This window comes from Sinohyriopsis cumingii, chromosome 9, assembly GCF_028554795.1.
Source record: "Sinohyriopsis cumingii isolate HCF-2022 chromosome 9, ASM2855479v2, whole genome shotgun sequence".
In the NCBI taxonomy this organism is placed as follows: domain Eukaryota; kingdom Metazoa; phylum Mollusca; class Bivalvia; order Unionida; family Unionidae; genus Sinohyriopsis; species Sinohyriopsis cumingii.
Genome location: NC_142969.1, coordinates 42858466 through 42878495, shown reverse-complemented (window position 1 = coordinate 42878495; position 20030 = coordinate 42858466). Strand labels below are relative to the sequence as shown.

General features: G+C 34.2%; 1 protein-coding gene across 1 annotated transcript in view; it reads right to left on the bottom strand.

Annotated features, from left to right (window-relative positions):
* Positions 1–20030, bottom strand: part of LOC149791633 (ras suppressor protein 1-like) — a 39432-nt gene that overhangs the window by 17159 nt on the left and 2243 nt on the right. Inside the window, exons 2-6 of the mRNA XM_089970193.1 lie at positions 7557–7607; positions 6266–6333; positions 5561–5613; positions 2462–2580; positions 1428–1510 (exon numbers count right to left, since the gene is read on the bottom strand). Of these exons, the coding sequence (XP_089826319.1) occupies positions 1428–1510; positions 2462–2580; positions 5561–5613; positions 6266–6333; positions 7557–7607 (374 nt within the window). The remainder of the gene's footprint in view (positions 1–1427; positions 1511–2461; positions 2581–5560; positions 5614–6265; positions 6334–7556; positions 7608–20030) is intronic.

Here is a 20030-nt window from a genome sequence, read left to right as displayed (position 1 = left end):
CTTGCTTGATTTGATACAAAAGACATATTCAAAGTGATAAAACAACAAAGGTCTCTTTTAATTGATTTTTTAATGCAACAAACACTTCCCCAAGTTGTTGATCAAAACAAAGCCGGCATGTAATTAGGTTCTCACAGAAGTACTCACGGGTTTCGATGTGATGGTCCATTGACTCTTTTCATGTTTTCAATGAACAGAATATATTGCGATTATAATGTTTACACTGAAACGGAATTAAAGGATTAGATCGTGGCTTTCACATAGCAAGGCATTTAATTGGTGTTTATTTCATTCTCTGTTGTCACCTGTTAGCACTTACCAGAAGTTTTCATTGATTGCTATTTCACCAGACCGTTTATTTACAGTGTATTGACATCTATTTATCATTAAAAAAATCTTACATAATATATGATATCTTATTTAGAACTTGCAGATTTCACAATATGGATTCTATCTTTACGAGCATTAATCACCATTTTCGATGATAAAATGAGCGCTGTATCAAGGTTTAATTTACCAATTCTTATCATAATTTTTTCACGTTCAGCATAAAGATATTTAAAATATATTTTCTTTGGAAAAAATCAGGAGCCATGCCAGACACCGTGTTATAAGTGGGATCGTGAGTTATCCGAGCGTGAGTTATCAAGGCAGTGGTGTATGACTAAAATCCAATAACTTGGGCATAGTTATGCTCTGGAAATTCAAGTTAGGGAGATGGTTGATAAGGGGCAATCACTCCTCAAAATGACAACACGGAATGCTGATCATCAACCTTGTGTGAGGTTTCATTAATATAAAGTTGCTTACCAAAATTTGGTAGAAATCCATCTATTTCCAGTAGAATAATCTCATCAAATGAGACCCATACAAACATGTACCTACAAATAACTTTTAATTTATAGTGGAAAACCCCCTCAAACCAATATTTTAGCTTTTCTCAAGCATTTTGCCTCTTCTGAGGCTTCCTGTGTTCACATAACCTCCAGGGTATTTTCAGGATACTTACCTCAACCTGAAGGCAGTACCTGAGCCATTTTTCCAATACTGTTCCCACCCAAAACTTCTGATGGCACAATAGCACACATACATTCCATAATATTCACAATTATAGTCCCCTTAAAGGAAATATCAATACAGAAAGGGTCAAGGCTTTTAGAAAAAAAAAAACGGGGGGAGGGGGGAGATTGGCAAACTACGTAAACTGTTCTTTAAAATAAACCCATTAGCCTGCCCTAAAATCTATGAAAATGGTGATGGAGGAATTATAGTGCAGTGGCAAATCATGGTGGATGGGCAAATTTATACTGTAGTAACAACAGTGTTGACAGAAAGTTGTAGTGGTCCCACTACAGTTCATTAGCTGGGGTGAAGATGGTTACAAATCATTATAAATAAAAATCAAATCAAATCAAATGCATACTTACTATCATTAAATTCTTCAGTTTACCAATCTCAGCTGGTAGGATCTCAAAGTCATTGTCACCAAGGTATAAAGCACGTAGAGAATCTACAAATTAAGTCTGTATTCAAACAATAATTTCCACGACAACAATAACACAAAATAACACACTTGCTAGACTTTTATCACATAATAAAAAATCTTTTTTGAGAAAGCTCTCTTTTCTCACATAGTTAATGAAAAGTGTTTGAAACCGCCAAGTTTTTCACTATGTTATCAAGAGAAAATATCCAACAATATGTTTTTGTGGGTAAAAAAACTATCATTATTTGGACATTGTAATTTGCTGTTCCCAATTTATTTTTATTTTTTTCTATTAAGAAAATATCCAAATTGCTGAAGATTTTTTTATTTACAGAAATTCCTTGAACAAACAAATATTCCATTTATCTTGTTTTCTACAGTAATGTAATCCAATTTTAACCAGCAGAGTAAAAAATTGTTTAGATAATGGCATGCATGTTTGTTTGTGTGTGTGTGTGAATTGGATTTTTAACATAGCTTTTACAATTCTGCAGTCATATCACTATGATGTCTGTAGTGGTGCAGCTCATAGTGATGTTTAGCACTGGGGCATCATGAGTGGTCAGTAGATGATGGCAAAACAAATGTATAATAAATGTAAAAAAATTAGCTACCAGGGTTTCTCAATGTGCAGTTTAATACTTGTGATGATACTTCCTCTTATGCCATATATGACTTCTAACATAAAACTGTATTGTTGACTATACTACCAACATTGTTACAAGAAAAGTGATATAGAAATTTGATTATAAATCTGTCCAAGGAAGTCATATTGAATGTTGTCTAATAGTGAGATGTAATCCATAGCTGTTGTCCACAAAGAAATATTTACAGGCTAGTTATCACCATGCACTTTTAGACCAATCATTATTCTAATTCAGGTCTGTAACTAAAGTTTATAAATATCAATTCTAAACCTATAACATTTACTTTTAATTTTAATTTTTGGGATTTTGAAATTTGTGTTAAACTTACCAAGCTGGAAGAAGTTGGCTGGGAGGCCATTCTCATTCACATTGTTGTACGTTAGGTCTAACACTTCCAGAACAGGACAGGCTCCAAACCCTCGAGGCAAAGAGGACAATTTGTTCATACTGTGTAGAAAGAAAAAATTTAACCCAACACAAAACAGATGTAATAGAATTTATGTTAACTTCAGAGGGAAAGTTTAGCATCAATATCATTTGTTTTTACTGTTATGCTGTAAGAATAATAATAAATATAAACAAATTAAAAACTTTCTTTGTTTTCCAACACACATGTAATTATGTCAAGGTCTAGAAGACAAAAAATTCTTTAATTTACAGATTAAAACAGGTGCCCTGAGTGGCCGAGTGGTCTAAAGCACTCACCTTTATGGATCAGTCATCGCACATCTGTTTCGTAGGTTTGAGTCTCAGTTTTGGCCAATGTGGGTATGTGAGAAAGCTTGCCAGTAGCATTTTGTGGGTCGATGGTTCTTTCAGGGGTTTTCCCAGGTTCTTCCTCCACCATTTATACTGGCCGCCATGTATAGCCTATCTTGTGCTGAAAAATGGCATTAAACCATACAACAACAACAGACTACAACAAAAACTGTTTATAATGAACTTCTCATTCTTCCCCAAATTACTTCAGTTTATCATTAATCTGTTTTAACCTATCATACTGCATCAATAACATTACACAAGGTATGTGAATTTATTTTGTACCTGCTGTAAATATGTTGCATACAGTGCTTCAGTCCTTGGACAACGACCAATTTTCTTTTACGTTATTAACAAGCCACCTGTGCCTGTTCACATATTTGGTGTGTGTGTTTGATTTAGATTTTTAACATAGCTTTAACAATTTTTCAGGGATATTGCCATGATGTCTGCATTGTGGGTGGCAGTTTACGGTGATGTCTGTCTGGCACAGAGGCAGTATGCTGCAGATATGCGGCATCATGTCCCACCCAGTCACATTATCCTTACACCAGGCTGGCCAGTCTTAACACTAACCTCTTAATGCTGGGTGCAAAGTGAGGCAGCTGCTAGTACCATGTTTTATAAGTCTCTGGTATGACTCAGACGGGGTTTGAACCTGTGACCTCCTGCACCCGAGGCAGATGCTCGAATCACTTAGGCCACCGAGGAAGGCAGTTGCAATGTTATCTGAGTCTGAGTCAGCCAGATCATTTTTTAAGGTTTGCTTAGCATTTACTCTTGCTACAGAATATACCAATCAGATACTCATGCAGAAATAGCTGAAAAGGGACTAAATAATTGTTTTAGTCAGGTGACTGTATTTTTTGTTGCAGACTCTAGTATTTTTTCCTATTTATCACCATCAAAAGTTATCCTCAGTAATTTCACTGTCAGAATTGTATATTTTAAAGAGCTGGTGGAGAAAATTTTCTACTGTAATAAATTACTGCATATACCTGTATATGTGAAGTCATGTGTAAGAAAGCCAATAATTAAGTCATCAATTACACCTGTTAAGTATCATAGTGATAGTAATTAAGTATTTGTGACATTAAATAAGTCATCAATTGCACCAATAAAATATTAGAGACAATAATTAACTCATTAATTATACTAATGAAGTATTAATGACCAGAAAACTGATAATTAATGGATCCTGCAGATAATTAATTAGTCTTGTTTCTCATCGTCGGACTGCTTGAATTAAACTGTTACTTTGTATTTGATTTTGCAGATTTCCTGAATAAAGAACACCATACTGGTGTTGTATTTGAACTTATTTAAGTAAAATACTGACAAAATTGCTTTCATTTCCGATTACAAATTCTGTATAACATGTAAATACAACAACCAATTATCAATAGAAGTCATGCACATGAATGTTGTGGTCATTCATTAACATGTCCTGAAATGTTCTGGATTATCCTTAATTTCAAGAACAAGCTGCATGACAAGTGTCCTGGGCCTAGTCTGAACAAGGTTTACATATAAAAATCGGTGGTTCTTTCCGGGTTCTTCCTCCACCAACCATGTATCGCTTATCGTGTGCTGAAAAGTGGCGTTAAATCCTACAACAACAACAACATATAAAAATGTTGGCTTTAATTTTTTGCACAACTTTATGTATGCTGAACGACTTTGATAATATTGGAGAGGACCCAAAAATTGTCAATATGAATGAATGGTTGTTAAATGTGCAGCATATGGTTGCTAGACCAAGATTACATGTATATGGTAATAAATCTTTAACCTACAGTGTACATGTAATCTTGTAACATTTATCTCCATTCACCCATCATTCAAATAATTTTGTGCTCGACTAAATTCTTGGTTTGGTTTCAAGAACCTTGAGTCCGAGTTCAATTTTTATGCCTAATAACTGTATGTATGTACTGTGTTTACTGACATAGTTATAGTTCTGATCTGATTAAAGGGAAGTAACAACAACTCTAATAACAAAACGATAAGTTTGATGACTTCAATTAATTGATCAATACATGTAACATTTATCTCCACCCACCCATCATTCAAATAATTTTGTGCGTGATCAATTCTTGGTTTGGATTAAATTTTGGAATCTTGAGTCTGAGTTCACTTTTTACACCCTAATAACTGTATGTATGTACTGTGTTTACTGACATCTCTATGGTTCTGATTAAAGGGAAGTAACAACAACTCTACTTCCAAAACAATAAATGTGATGACTTAATTAAATGATCTTCCTTAGTCTTAACCTTTCAGAGCTCACATTGCGATTATGATAGAAATTCATGATCAACTTTCTGCAAAATTGCAAGTTCTGTAAGATGAAAACTACAGACTCAGTTTTGAAAACTGATAGTCCAGAACCAGAAAATACAATCCTGAAGATGGGGACTCTCACAATCAAGAATTTTGTATCACAGAAAAATCAGTTATTGTATTTGCTTGAAATAAAACTTACCTCATTAGGATTTTCAGTTTTGTAAGGGGCCTTAATGTGGCAGATAGCTTCTGCAAACATATAGTATTGTCAGGTCTGTCAATGAACTTAATTTTATGGGTACCTCTGGCAAACTTACCCCACATTTAGGATTCTCAGTTCTGTCATGGAACTTAATTTTACGGGTACCTCTGGTAAACTTACCCCACATTTAGGATTCTCAGTTTTGTCATGGAACTTAATGTTGTCGGTAGCTCCTGTAAAGAAACTTTGGACTGTCAGTGACAGAATGCAGTACATGTATGAAGGTAATGAAAAGAACTAAATCTAGTGGATTACGTCTTTCTTTTTTTATTTGAAGGAAGAGGGATCCATCTCAATGAATAAATCAGTAGTTATTATATAACTTGAGAAAGAAATGGATATTAACGTGATGTGATTTGGATTTTTAACATAGCTTTAACAATTTTGCAGACATGTCGCTACAATGTCTGCAGTGTGACAGTTTTATAGTGATGTTTAGTACTGGGGCATCATGCCGCAGACATGTAGCATGATGTCCCACCCAGTCACATTATCCTGACACCAGGCTGACCAGTCCCAACACCGACCTCTTTATGCTTAGCGCCAAGCGAGGCAGCTGTTTGGTACCATTTTTGTAAGTCTTTGGTATGACTCGGCCGTGGATCGAACCCACGAACTCACGCATCCGAGGCGGATGCTCTAACCACTAGGCCAATAGAGCGGTTAAATGGATATTAATATAATACTAGTCACTTTCACATGCTAAATGCAACAAAAGTTCTGAAACTAAAAGGTGTAAAAAAATTAACCATTTTCCAAGACCTGAGCAATCGGCTATATTAAGATGTCAATTTATTAACACTGATATATGGTAGATTTTCTTACCTTGAGATGATTATTGAACAGATTCAGAGTTTCTAGACTGTAAAGATTAGTGATGGTAGGTGGTATAGCTGGAAAAAAAGATTACAGAATTAAAATCTAATGAGAATGGGACAAAATAAAATTAAATGTATATTTTAACATGTTATCAAAGCTACATGTATATGAATTAAAACTAAGTTGTTTTGCTTTTTTAAGCTTCAATATGCATGCAATATATGAGCAGGAAATTAATCTCCTTGCAATTTAAAAGAGAAAGATAAATAAGATAAATTAATTTCACTCAAGACATTAAATTGACTGCGTACCCATCTAATTTTACATGGCGGATATGGCAAAGAAAGTGTTCATTCAATCTGTGCTTCAATATCAACCACCAAGAACAGAGTTATTTCAGTGTTTTCAGTGACATCTATGTGTCCGACTTCTTAGATGCACAAAATCACAACGTTAATAAAACCTTATTTTATGAAAAGTTCGTTCTCTCTGCATACCCATTTAATTTTACATGGCGGATATGGCAAAGAAAGTGTTCATTCAATCTGTGCTTCAATATCAACCACCAAGAACAAAATTATTTCAGTGCTTTCAGTGACATCTATGTGTCAGTCTTCTTAGATGCACAAAATCACAACGTTAATAAAACCTTATTTTATGAAAAGTTCATTCTCTCTGCATACATGTATCTAATGTCATAAAACTATGCCTTTGACACTTCAAAGTCCATCCCCTATCTTTTATATAATGTTATAAAAGCATGCCTTTGCCACTGATAAGTCCACCGTAACACTTTGTTTATATGGCAATATGTCAGGACTTATCACTGTAAAAATGTCCGAATCATTATTTATGAATTTAACTCAGAATTATATAAACGACTCAGCAATAATGAATGTATCTTTCTAAAGATTAATTTAATTTTAACATGTTTATAAATATTACAAATAAAGTGGTACACAGCATTAACAATTGCTGGTTACCTGGTGGCTCAAAACAGTGTATTTCCTGAGTAAAGCAGTAACACTTTTAGAAACTTCTGCTACAGATCCAGCAGATGTTTAAATTTCAAACACAAGTAGTACTTTAATCAATATCCATTTTCATAAAGATAAATTGTACATGATTCACATTAAGAATCAGTTAAAATGGTTTCAGATATATACAGTATAACAAAAGTTTAATTCCAGTTAGCAGATAGAATCAACTGACATGTCCAAACACCAATCATTCAAATAATTTTACATCCGAAAATATCATTTCTTAAAAAATACAGGATTGATAAGAATTTACTTACATGGTATCTTGTTATGGCTTAGCGTCAGTCTTGTAAGATGACCAAGTTCAACTGAAATTTAAAAAAAGGTCACATGTCAGATTTGAGAAAAACCAATCACAAGATCATGATATCAATGATGGGAAAATGTGAATATTTGTTAAACATTTTACAAAATATTAATCTTGCTGAATCTTCAATTAGCAGTGGGGCCAAGTGACTGGTATGGTGGATCATGAGATTGTGAGTTCGAGTCCCAGTATGGTCACTGCTCTATATGATTGTATGTCAGTACATAAGGCAATTCAGGATTTCAAGTTTTTGGGAAAGTTTACTTTCCCATGGACAAATACATTTCCAATTTTTATTTGCTAGCTGAATTTTACACTTTCTGCACTTAAGTATCTTGAAGCAAGTTGCAAAAATCTGTCCCTTCAAGATTACAATATTCACTTCATATCAATTAAGAAAACATCACATAAAACCACTGCATGTTTCATGCTGATCTTTGTGTATAATACTTGAGACTGGAAAACCTATCAGGAAGTAACAGATTTCACCTACTCTGATGTGCAACCTACATCAGGATATTAACTTGTACAGATAACATCCACTTCCCCAGGTAGTTGGAATTCCATAGGGCTGAATTAACAGCAAATACCACAATCAAAACAGCTGTATTGTAATCCAGCTGGATAGAAATGGGGGACGTCCTTTCCCAACACTTTCCCCAGCCATCAGTACTCTTCCCTCTGTACTCGGTATCCTCTATTCCTCCTCTCAGCGTATCCCATGTTTTAAAGAAATGTGGAAATGGGCTACCTCCAGTATTTGATCAAGCACTTCATTTTCTGAACTTATCTTCAGATTTTTTTCTAATATTGCATTGCCATTCTTTTCTTAAAGAAATGTGGCAATGGACCAGTATTTTCAAATATGGGAAGGACATATTTTGTTTTTTCTTACTAATATATAATCCTGAATTTTGAATTAGCCAATGGAAATGCAGCTTTCAAGAATCTGAAAGTGAATCAAATCATTCAGTACACATTCATGCTCTTCATGTGAAGATATAAGACTTCATCTATTGGTTGATTAAAAATAGTGATTATGGTAATAAGTTAACACAGGTTACTAGAATATGAACCCTAAGCATTCGCTGTCAGATCTTCATGTATAAAAGTGGAGATCTGATTTGAATCAGGTTGGATTTCAGTCTCTCTAAGCTTTTAGAAAACTGATTTCACAAAACAGCTGCCCATTTATTACAGACATGTCAAGACAAATATACTGGTGGTGGAGTCATCCTCCTTAGTCTACATGTAAAAATGGTACAATATTAAATGCAGCAAGTTTCTGAAAGAAAAAAAGAATACAAAACAACGGAAGTTAAATAAATGCCACAGGTAATGCGATTTACAGCAAGTACTGCCCACAAAGTTACTGGTAATATCTGTATTATGGTCCAGATAAAAAAAGCTGGGCTTCAATATCAGTCTGTCATGCTTTACTGTATATATGTCTTTTTGCAGTGATTATAAATTTCATAAACAATAAAATTAAAGCTCTTTTATATTCATCAAAGAAATGAATACTGCATGCAAAGTAGAAACACTCCCTTTGTATTGCTACTTAAGATGCCATTAAAACTGAAGCACATCATCTCTGCATGTTACTGTATTTACCATATATGTTGGGACACCATAAATTAATTTCTAAAGTAATTTTTGTGCACTGTATGTTCTGGACAGCTCTTTATTTTAGAGTTTGGTTTTGGGACTTATAAAATAATTAAAAAATTAAAATAGATGCTTAGCTTGCAAAATGATTAACAACAGTATCAATTGTAGGAGTTAAAAATGAAATCATTCAAAACTTCCATGTCCAAAAGTGACTAAAATTTTATTAAGTTTAATTTTAAAAAATCCAGTCAGTGTTTTTCACACCTTTCTTCCTAAATGCATACTTCTGAAAAACAAAATTGTATAAATCTATGTCCAATGTTAGAAACCTTTAATACATGTGGACAGATGATATTGCTACTGTGAAGAAAACAGTAAATTTAGTTAACTTATAGTTTAATATATCATTTCAAAACTGGATATAAGAAAAGCACATTTCATTCATTCATTCATTCATTCATTCATTCATGTATTATTTGCAAATGAAAAAAATACAAGATCCTCCACATGTCATTTCAACTGCAATTAGCACAAATGTAAGATTCAATCTCACAAAATAACAAAGAAAAAAGACTAATGTACAAACAGGGACGATTACCTCGAAAGCAAAATTCTAATGTACAAATGGGGACGATTACCTCTAAAGCAAAGTTCTAATGTACAAACGGGGACGATTACCTCTAAAGCAAAATTCCAATGTACAAACGGGGACAATTATCTCTAAAGTATTTGCACACCCTCATGTTTGTTTGTACCCAAACATCAATTTACAACCCCCCAAAAAACGAAAAGCACCAAGGATATAAAAAATGCACAAAACTTAAGTCATTTCACTGAGTGATTGATAATTTATAACCTGTCACCAAGGAGTCTGTAACACTGTCGACTTACTGGCATTTCAAAGCAAATGGAAAATCCTCATGTAAACATGGAGACAAACTGCCTACTGTCTTTTTCTAGTTTCTTGAACAACTTATTTCAGTAAAAGGTTGTGTCATCTGTGGCCAATATCTGCAATGTCTAGTTTTATGATTTTTCTTTAAACAAACTGAATAAATATAAAGGAATATCTCTTTTATAGATGTATTCAATGAGATGTAACTAAATGTTTTTAAAGAATTGCTTTAAATGATCACTCCTTAGCTCTCCACACACTACATTGTGCTCTAGACTAAACGAACTGGCACTAATGTAAACAGAAGCTAAAAAAGAAATGTTGTCTCAAAGCTGGCCGGTGTAGAACAGGATGAAGAATTCCAGTTATCTCCCTTATTAAAAAAAAATTGACAGTTAATTTAGATAACCTAATTCAAATCCCTTCTAATTTGTCAACCTTTGTGTCAACTATCCAAGAGATATCTCTATGTATTGCATTATTCAATGCCCAGTCAGTAGGACCACCGGAAAAGCGCACAGAAATAGTTAATTTTATCAACGACCAGAATATTGACATCATTTTCCTGACAGAAACATGGCTAAAAACATCAGGCAATGAGCCCAAGTGTGCGGATCTAACACCCACTGGTTACTCCATCAAGTCGTTCCCCTGTAACTCTCGCAGAGGTGGAATTGCAGTCATCACAAAAAACTCCATGATCAAACGTCTTAACCAAACCACAACATTAAATTTCGACCATACATCGTTTGATCTAGTCCAAACCACACTCACACTGGAGCAAAGGTCAGTCCATTTTTTCTGCCAATACCGCCCTCCTCCTTGTAGAAAAAACAAGCTGGCTGAATCTCTCTTTTTGGAGCAGTTTCCGAATCTCCTGGAGTATGGCAATTCGATAGGTGGCAACCTGATTATTCTTGGAGATTTCAACTTTCCCTCTGACTGTCCCGGAAACCCAAACACATCAAAACTCATAGATTCCATTAATGTTTTCAACCTCAAACAGTCAGTTAACCAACCCACCCATAAACATGGTCACATTCTAGACTGGATTCTTCATAGACCTGATGATAACATTCTACGGTCCTCCCTGGTATCCCATGACGTTGCATCAGATCACCTCTGCATTGTATGCCATCTTAACGTATCAGTCCCTAACTCTCCACCTTTATCTGCTACTAAGAGAAATCTCCGTATGATAAATAGAACCAAACTAATACATGACATCCAAGCAAACCTAACAATTTGCTTACCTCCTACCGCAGAACAACTCGATAACTGCCTGTGTTCATTGCTCGACAAACATGCCCCAGCTACCAAGTGCAGAGTATCAATTCAAAAGTGTTCTCCATGGTATACCAGTGTTAGGGACCAGCTTCACACTGCTAAAAGAGACCGCCGTAAAGCCGAGAGGCTTTGGCTTTCCACCAGACTCACTATTCATGAGCAAATCTATGAAGCCGCTAAGAAGAATGTTACAAATATAGTCCATGCAGTGAAATCAGCCCACTACACTACTAAGATCATGGAAAGTTCCAGCTGCAAAGAGCTTTTTGAGATTACTAACAAGCTAATATCAAGGAACAAACGTACACCACTTCCAACTACCTTCTCTCCAGTCGACCTTCCGGACATGTTTGCAAATTTCTTCCATGACAAAGTACAAACCATTAGAGATAAGCCTGACACTACAATTTCAATTGACTCGTTGTCACCATAAAGTTGGGATACAGAATTTGCGCAGCAACCATTAGCAGCATTTGAACCTGTCTCTATGGATTTTGTATATATAATCCTGATGAAGAGTGCACCAAAGTCATGTGAACTTGATCCGATTCCAACATCACTGCTGCTTGAGTGCTTAGATCCAGTATTGTCTTCACTAACTGATGTTATTAATACCTCTCTCTCATCTGAGGAATTCCAATCATTTTTCAAAACTGCCACTGTAAAGCCTCTGCTGAAGAAACCAACACTAGACCATGACGATTTAAAGAACTACCGCCCAGTTTCTAATCTCCCATTCATATCAAAAATCTTAGAAAAGGTTGTGCTATCCCAGCTTGTATCTCATCTGAATTCAAACAGTCTTTTTAGCAATGAACAATCTGCAAATCACCCTTGCCACAGTACTGAAACTACTCTTCTAAAAGTAGTTAATGACATTCTCTCTGCGTTGGATAGCAGAAAGATTACAGTCCTCAGCCTCCTTGATTTGTCTGCAGCATTTGACACAACAGACCATGATATATTACTTCAGCGTCTCCAGCATGTATTTGGCATTCATGATACAGCCTTACTGTGGTTCAAGGCCTACTTGGTCAACAGGACACAAATTGTATCTGCAAATGGAATACACTCCAGCCCAGTTGATCTATGTTGTGGTGTTCCACAGAGGACTGTTCTTGGACCTGTTACTCCTCATTCTATACACTCAGTCGCTCTCAAGTGTCAAAGATCATCATCTAGTGTCTCACCGATTGTACGCTGACGACACCCAAATATACAAATCTAGCCACCCAACTGAAGTTGATGCTACCATCCAAGGTGTAGAGAGTTTCATTTCTGATGTGAAATCATGGATGACATGTAACAAGCTGCAGATGAATGATGATAAAACAGGCCATTCTGATCACAACACAAAGACTTTCTCATTCACATCCTTTACCTCAAACAATAAATATCAGCAACACCAACATTAAATTCACACAATCAGTACCAAACCTAGGTGTTACTCTGGACAGACTCTCACATTGCACCAACATGTCATGAACATATGCAAGGCTGCATATCTTGAGCTGAGATGCATCAGCTCAATTCGCAAATATCTTTCAGCTGATGCCACTAAAACATTGTGTTCATTAGTACTTTCAAGACTGGACTTTTGTAACTCAATTCTGTCTGGTTCATCTCAATATCTGCTCCAGAAACTTTAAAAAGTTCAAAACACAGCTGCTCAGATCATACTTAGAGTACCACAATCAGAGCACACCTCCCCACTGCTCTGTACCCTACACTGGCTATCCATTCGATCCAGAATCAAACACAAAATTTGTTCTCTGTGCTACGTTTCCCTGTTGGACTCTAGTCCAACATACCTATCCGACCTCACCCATGTGTACACACCACCAAGATACTTATGCTCCTCTTTTGACAATCGTATACTCATTATTCCCACTATGAAAACAAAGTCATATGGACAGCATTCTTTTGCATACCAGGGCCCAGCAACGTGGAATGAATTGCCCACTGAACTTAGACACAAAGACACAGTGATCACATTCAAGAGTGCTCTCAAAACTGACTTATTTCGACTGCATGAACAAACTTAAAGACCTAATAATGTTTCCTACCTTAAATATTCTCAGCATGTTTTATTATGTTTTCTAATTTCATGGTGTTTGTTTTTGTAATCATATCATTATGTTTTTTATCTTATAGGTGTTGTCTAATATTGTAAAGCACTCAGAGCTTCTAAAGATTAGGCGCTATACAAAGTCCTCATTATTATTATTATTATTATAAAAGTGGATGAACTACATCACATCTGTTGCTTGAAAACACACTCTTCCATGCAAATATGGTAACCATGTAACAAGTTGACAGTGTTTCGGCTGCCAGCGACAAGTTAGAACTTAAAAATCAATGAATGAAACAGACTAAGTTTTGTGCTCTTTTAACAATTGAAACCTTTTATTTTTTTTAAATCAGCAGGGAGGTGATAAATGAATGGCATGGTGTGTAAATTGGTTAGATAGTAAAAACAAGGGATACATATTTCCACTGTCTCTTTAATTTATGTGAAGAAAGGTAGAAATATCACAGTATTTATTAGGTATAAAATACCTTAAAAATCTTTTAGGTTTTGACATATTTGCAAATTCCACACTGTTGATGAGAAAACTGCTGATCTCCAAATGTTGGCAATTTTGAATACAGTACGTGCTATTTATAATTTTAAATTTTTATGGTAATATGCTGATTCAGACCATGGCTAATTCAGACTAGACTTATTCGGCCTAAATTATGGTCTGATTCCGACCAGATTAGGGCCTGATTTGGAACAGATTCTTGGATGATTTGAACCATATGAAATATTATGTTTATCTGGGATTTCAATGTGAAACTTAGATTTTCATAAAATATGGTATTTCTCAGTAATTTCCAGGTACGCTGAACAGTTCAAATATGCTTTTAGGGAAATAAAACCTTGCTTTTACATGTGATAAAGGCGTGTTATTTATAATGAAAATCAATGCAGTTTATTTGTTTTCCTCTCTCTCTATGTTACTTTTTTGTCGATATACACTGGTGTGAGAATGTTAAGACTTTAAAAAAACAGATCATGTACAATATATGTTTAAATACTAAGAGGATCTAAGTGCTAGGAATTGGGCACTAAGAACATGGCACATGGTTCCCACGCTTTTCTAAATATAAATTTCCAGGCCTTTTCCAGGACGAAATTTATTTTTTCAAGGATAATATATGACCATTACTGAAAGGAATTAAAGAACTTTTTGGATTATAAAACAAGCATTTTCCAAATATGAAGAAGCTTCTCTTGCAAGACTCAAAAACATATATGTCAGAAAAGATGATCATGTACAAAACCACAAAATGAGTCACACAAAACAAATCAGACTATTGGCATTTAAAGCCATTTCAATGTACAGAATACAAATCCTAACTTTACTTTGCTGACCTGCATTATGTTACTACGTGGAAACAACATACCCGCTAATGAACAAAAATTATTTTGTTTCCTTTCAAACCTTTAATTCTAAAGAATTCTAGAGCAATATATGTGCATGTTATACAAAGTAAACATTTCCTATCACAGTATGAAAAAAAAACCAATAAATGCAAAAATCTTATCTTGTAACAAAAAAAGTTTAACCCTGAATTTTAATGTGCCAATAAAATCTCAAACAAGATTTTTCAACCAGCATAAACTCCTTAAGATGATTGGTTAAAAATTCCATCATTTAAAGATATTTACAAAAGGATTGATTTAAATTTTGACAAAGATCTTCAAAACTATATATTTTTGTATAAACAAAGAGTGAATTTTCTGTAAAATCAACTTATCTTCTTGTAGTTCAATAAACCAGTTGCAAAACCTGTATTGATACATGGGCTCTTATTGTTTCTTAATACAGTAATACCTCGAACATTCGCGAGGTTAGGTTCCAGAACCAGTCGCGGATCAGGAGGAATCGCGAATGTTTGGTACGAGTCACTAAAAATGCTAATAAATGCTTATTTCTAGGGTTTAAACCCTAAATATGACCCAAATCATGCTCCCAAAGCACTTTAATTTCATTTAAAAGTTAGCTTAATACATTACCCTTAAAAAGAGAAATAAATGGTTGACGTAAAAATAGAGTACAGTATCGCCTAATGGGTATTTGCCACACTAGTGCATTTACAGTACGGTACATGTATACTAATATTACCCCTATACTAATTCATTGGCTGCCATTTTCTTTTGCACTCACAGTAAGGTAAAACCAAGTAACGAATGGGACTGTAAACTTAATGACTGACGTTTTCTTTGTCATTGTCAGGAAGGTAAACTAGGTAAACTTCATTTGTCACAGAAGTCATATAACGAAGGTACAATTCAATAAAATAAAGAAAACATGTACGTAGAGGGTACCAATGAAAATTTTGCGAATCACAAAACACAAATGTACGAGGTATTACTGTATATAATAAAAGGAACGACAATTTCCCATTTCTCCTGCATTCTATTTAAGATATGAAACCAATGCTTCAAGCTACATGTCACTGTGTAATAGTTTTGCACCAAAGTTCAGCTGAGAGATTCAACATTTTTCTAATCCAGGTTTCCTCTGAATATTCCAACCCCATTTTTCACATTTGGACATTTAGGTTCAGAGCAATTACATATAAAAAATGTGGAATCTGCCACCACTGCAAGATAGCTTACCAGTGGGCCTAGCAAATTTAAACTATGTTAAATCAACTTATACCTGTATGAAATTGATAGGAAAATTATTTACTTTCTCAAAAATGGGAAGTATTATATTTGTTATGTCTTTAATCCACTGACAGACTAGATGAAACTCGGCACAGATGAAACCTGACCCGGTACTCGCCATTTGTATTAATAGTCACATGACATCACAACTCTTAAACAACGACATCAGAAGTCCAAGAGTCATGTAATACCAACAACAAACACCTTTTTAATGTTGTTGTACAAAATTTCAGTTATATTAAATGAAAGTCTGATACTTTTCTAAACACCATAAAGAACATAATTCTCAACATAATTATTTCGAGAACAACTACAAGAAACTTGGCCAGTCTGATTCATCAAGCATAGTAATCAGGTTCCCTGCTTCGCCTGCTCTCTGCATGAGAGAGCACATGTCAACGTGGTAATCACGTGATACAACAAAACTCTGGAAGTAGGTCTCGGAATAAATAAAGAGAATTTTGTGCTCTTTCGTTTTTGTATTTTTATTACAACCAGTATATGACTTTCATAAAAAAAAATTTTCTACAATATTTGAAAATTATGGTTGTGAGATGCTTAGTGCTCGTGCGACTAAGTATTAGAATCGTTAGTGTCAGCTCAAATTTCATCAACGTATTAGTTTTATCATCTTTCAGCAGATGAAAGACATAACAATTTTAATACTCACAATTTCTGAGAAAATAAATAATTTTCATATTGATTTCATTGAGGTATAACTTGATTTAACAATGTTTAAGTTTGATGGCCCAACCGCTAAGTGGCTATGCTTTAATGCCACCATGTTCTCCTCTTCTGATGTTAGACTGGTTTTCATACCTTCCTTATAAAAAAAGATATGGATATCAAACTGTGCGTGAAACAAAAAGTCTACTAGACAAATCTAATTCACTGGGTGTTTGGATTGTCTCAACAAATATATTTATGGCAAGCACCCAAATGATCCATACTGCGACCTCCTAATATTCTGGTTGGAACTCGATAAATTTAACTCACGATCAGTTCAGTTACGACTCAATTATGTAATTGTTTTGTGCGTCAAGTTGTGGAGGAAAATTTCTGGGTTTTCCGCGTCAATATTTGCAAAATTCAGGGACTTTTCAGTCCGGAAAACAATTATGATCATTTTTCCCGACTTTTTCCTGATTTCTCGGTAGCATGGGAACCCTGATGGTATAGCATTAAATAATCCAGAAAACATAAATAGTGCTAAAACAAATCGATAGATACTGTTAAAATGGGTCATAACAGATACAAAATGTATTCTGAGTATCAGGAAAGACAACTCTGTCAAGATTATGCTCTAGGAGTAAATGTACCCTTATTATTCTGTGAACATAAGATAAATAATTCATAAATCATATTATCATCACCATCTTCACCAGAAGCAGCAGCAGGAAAACAGAACAAATTATGTTAAAATGTTATAAATGACTGTCTCATAGCTGCCTACAGTATGTCTCTTATTCCGCATATATTACCAAGTATAAAACTATTCAAGAAATCTATATTTAACAACACATCAGTAGACAGTAGAACCTGTATAGTATTAAATTTTCTTTAAAATGTATAAATATAAATTATTCACTTTCTGTTGCTAGGGACACTAAGAAGCACTAAACAGTATCATTTGGTACAACAAATACTTTTGAACACTTCGGGAACTTAAAAACTAAAATAGTAATTGCATTTAAGGATTAACTATTGTTGTCAGATTATGGAACATAAGAATATCCTGGCTTCATGATATACTGTGATATCAATAGTCACGAAACGGCGAATGTTTAATTCTGTCCCATGAAAAAAGTTCTCGTTTCATCATAAACATGTATTTGTATATGGATATTTTGCTTCAATATAAATATTTTTAGATCTGAAGAGTAATTAATCATTTTGTATCTATTTTATAATGGTTGTTTCAGGCGTGAGGTGACAGTTGTTTCCGACCTAAAAGGATGGTCACTGGAAAACAGTTAATGTGTATGACTCAAAATTGTGCACTTTCTCTCAAGTAAAAGAAAAATGGCATATTCAAATACTTATTATTATTGAAGGATTTTTAGTTATCAATGAAACATTGATGTGTTGAAAAATAATTTAAAAAATGCGAGCTACTACTGCAGGTGAAAAGAAAATAGAAAGGTTATGTTCCACACTGAAGTAACTAAATAACTGCCTGCTGTTGTAATCGCTGAAATTTAAAAATATTGTCATCTTCTCATGCCTAAAGTGGCTGCAACAATCGAACAAGTTTACTCAAAACATCTAGAGGGTTTGTCAATAATTTGGTGTTCTTTGAGGAGCTGAATAAACATATCAATGATGAATTTCAAGACATAAAGGTACTTTACTTAATTCTTTGCAAAATATTTCTGTGGAACTATATCTTTAAAATTTTAACTAGTAACCGTAACAGGGTATTAAATACTTTTTTTTTTTAATTCTTCATTCTGATAGTTATATTCAAATTAAAATTGCCAAGCACTGGCTTTGTGTATTTTCTCAATTTCCCTGTCTTTTGTCCTAAGTAAATAAAGCATGTATAATGTAACTACAATATCTTTTCCCTTATATTTCAGGTAATACACATTTTTGACCATAAACTCTCCGTTTCAAAATCAAATTGAAAATGAAAGCAAATATTCATGATATTGCTATATTGCTACATGTATTCAAATTTGTGAATTTTGTGTTGAGAATTGGTTCCTTCTTAATGTCCACAGGCAAAACATCATTTGGGCAAAAAGTCTTTCTCCCAAATGTTGATACGCTCTAATGACGAGAAAACTTTGACAAATGAAGTTGCCATGATATTCCCCAAGGTGTAAAGGAAACTCTGAACTAAGCATATCAAAGACAATCTTAAGCAGCAGATGACTGACAATGTGCCAAAACATCAGATGAAAGACAAAGAATTTATCAATGAGACATTGGGCCCTACTGGAGTAGCCTTCGCAAAGGATAGCATTGACTTTAATGAAAGAAATTTGAAATTCCAAGAAAGACTGCATTATGAACTCAAAGACTTTCTTCAGTATTATAAACAATACATAGTAGTGAATCAATGTATCAACAATAAACAATGAACTTATTTTACAGCTGCACACAAAAGACAGATATTGGGTGGGCTCTCTATTGCACTGGGAACTTCAGTTTGGTTCAAAGATTTAGTAAATATATAACTGTAACATCTGTGTGGTGCATCATATATGAGGACAAGCAAATTTACTTTGAGAAACTCCAGAGTGCTAAAACACGATAACAGAAATCAGGGATTTTGTATCTCTTCTGATGGTACATATACAGTTAAAAGGATGCAATGTGTCGCCAAAAAAGCCAAACCAGAAGATATGGGTGAAACCTTGTTGTCAATATATGGCAAAACAGTAAACTGAGGACAGAACCATTACTTTAAATAGCAGCCCCAGCTCTGTGATTGCTGATGAACTTTACATGTTGGGTTAATATATGGTGTAAAGTAAAAATTAAACTTGCACAGTCTGTCTTGAAACATGATCTCATAAATTTCATAGTGATTCTTATGGCTTTTTAACAGCAGCTAAATTTTCTTGTTATTGAAATACTAAAATGATGCAGACTTAATAATAATAATAATAATAATGATAATAATAATAATAATAATAAAAGCCTATATGTGTATAAATCATTATCTTTCTGCTGTTCAAGAGATGTTTATATCAACATACCATGGATGTTTTAAAATTACTTAAAAGTGTTTTCCTGATGTTTAAAATACATTTATATCTGTTACGGTCTGTGTTAACAATAATTATCTATATATTTAAGTACCATTTATTTTTTCTTGGGCAATTTAATGCTTTACAATGTTCTTAGTAACTATGTTCTTGCATTTAGAGCCTCTTTGTGCTTTTGAGTAGTTCTTAGTGGTG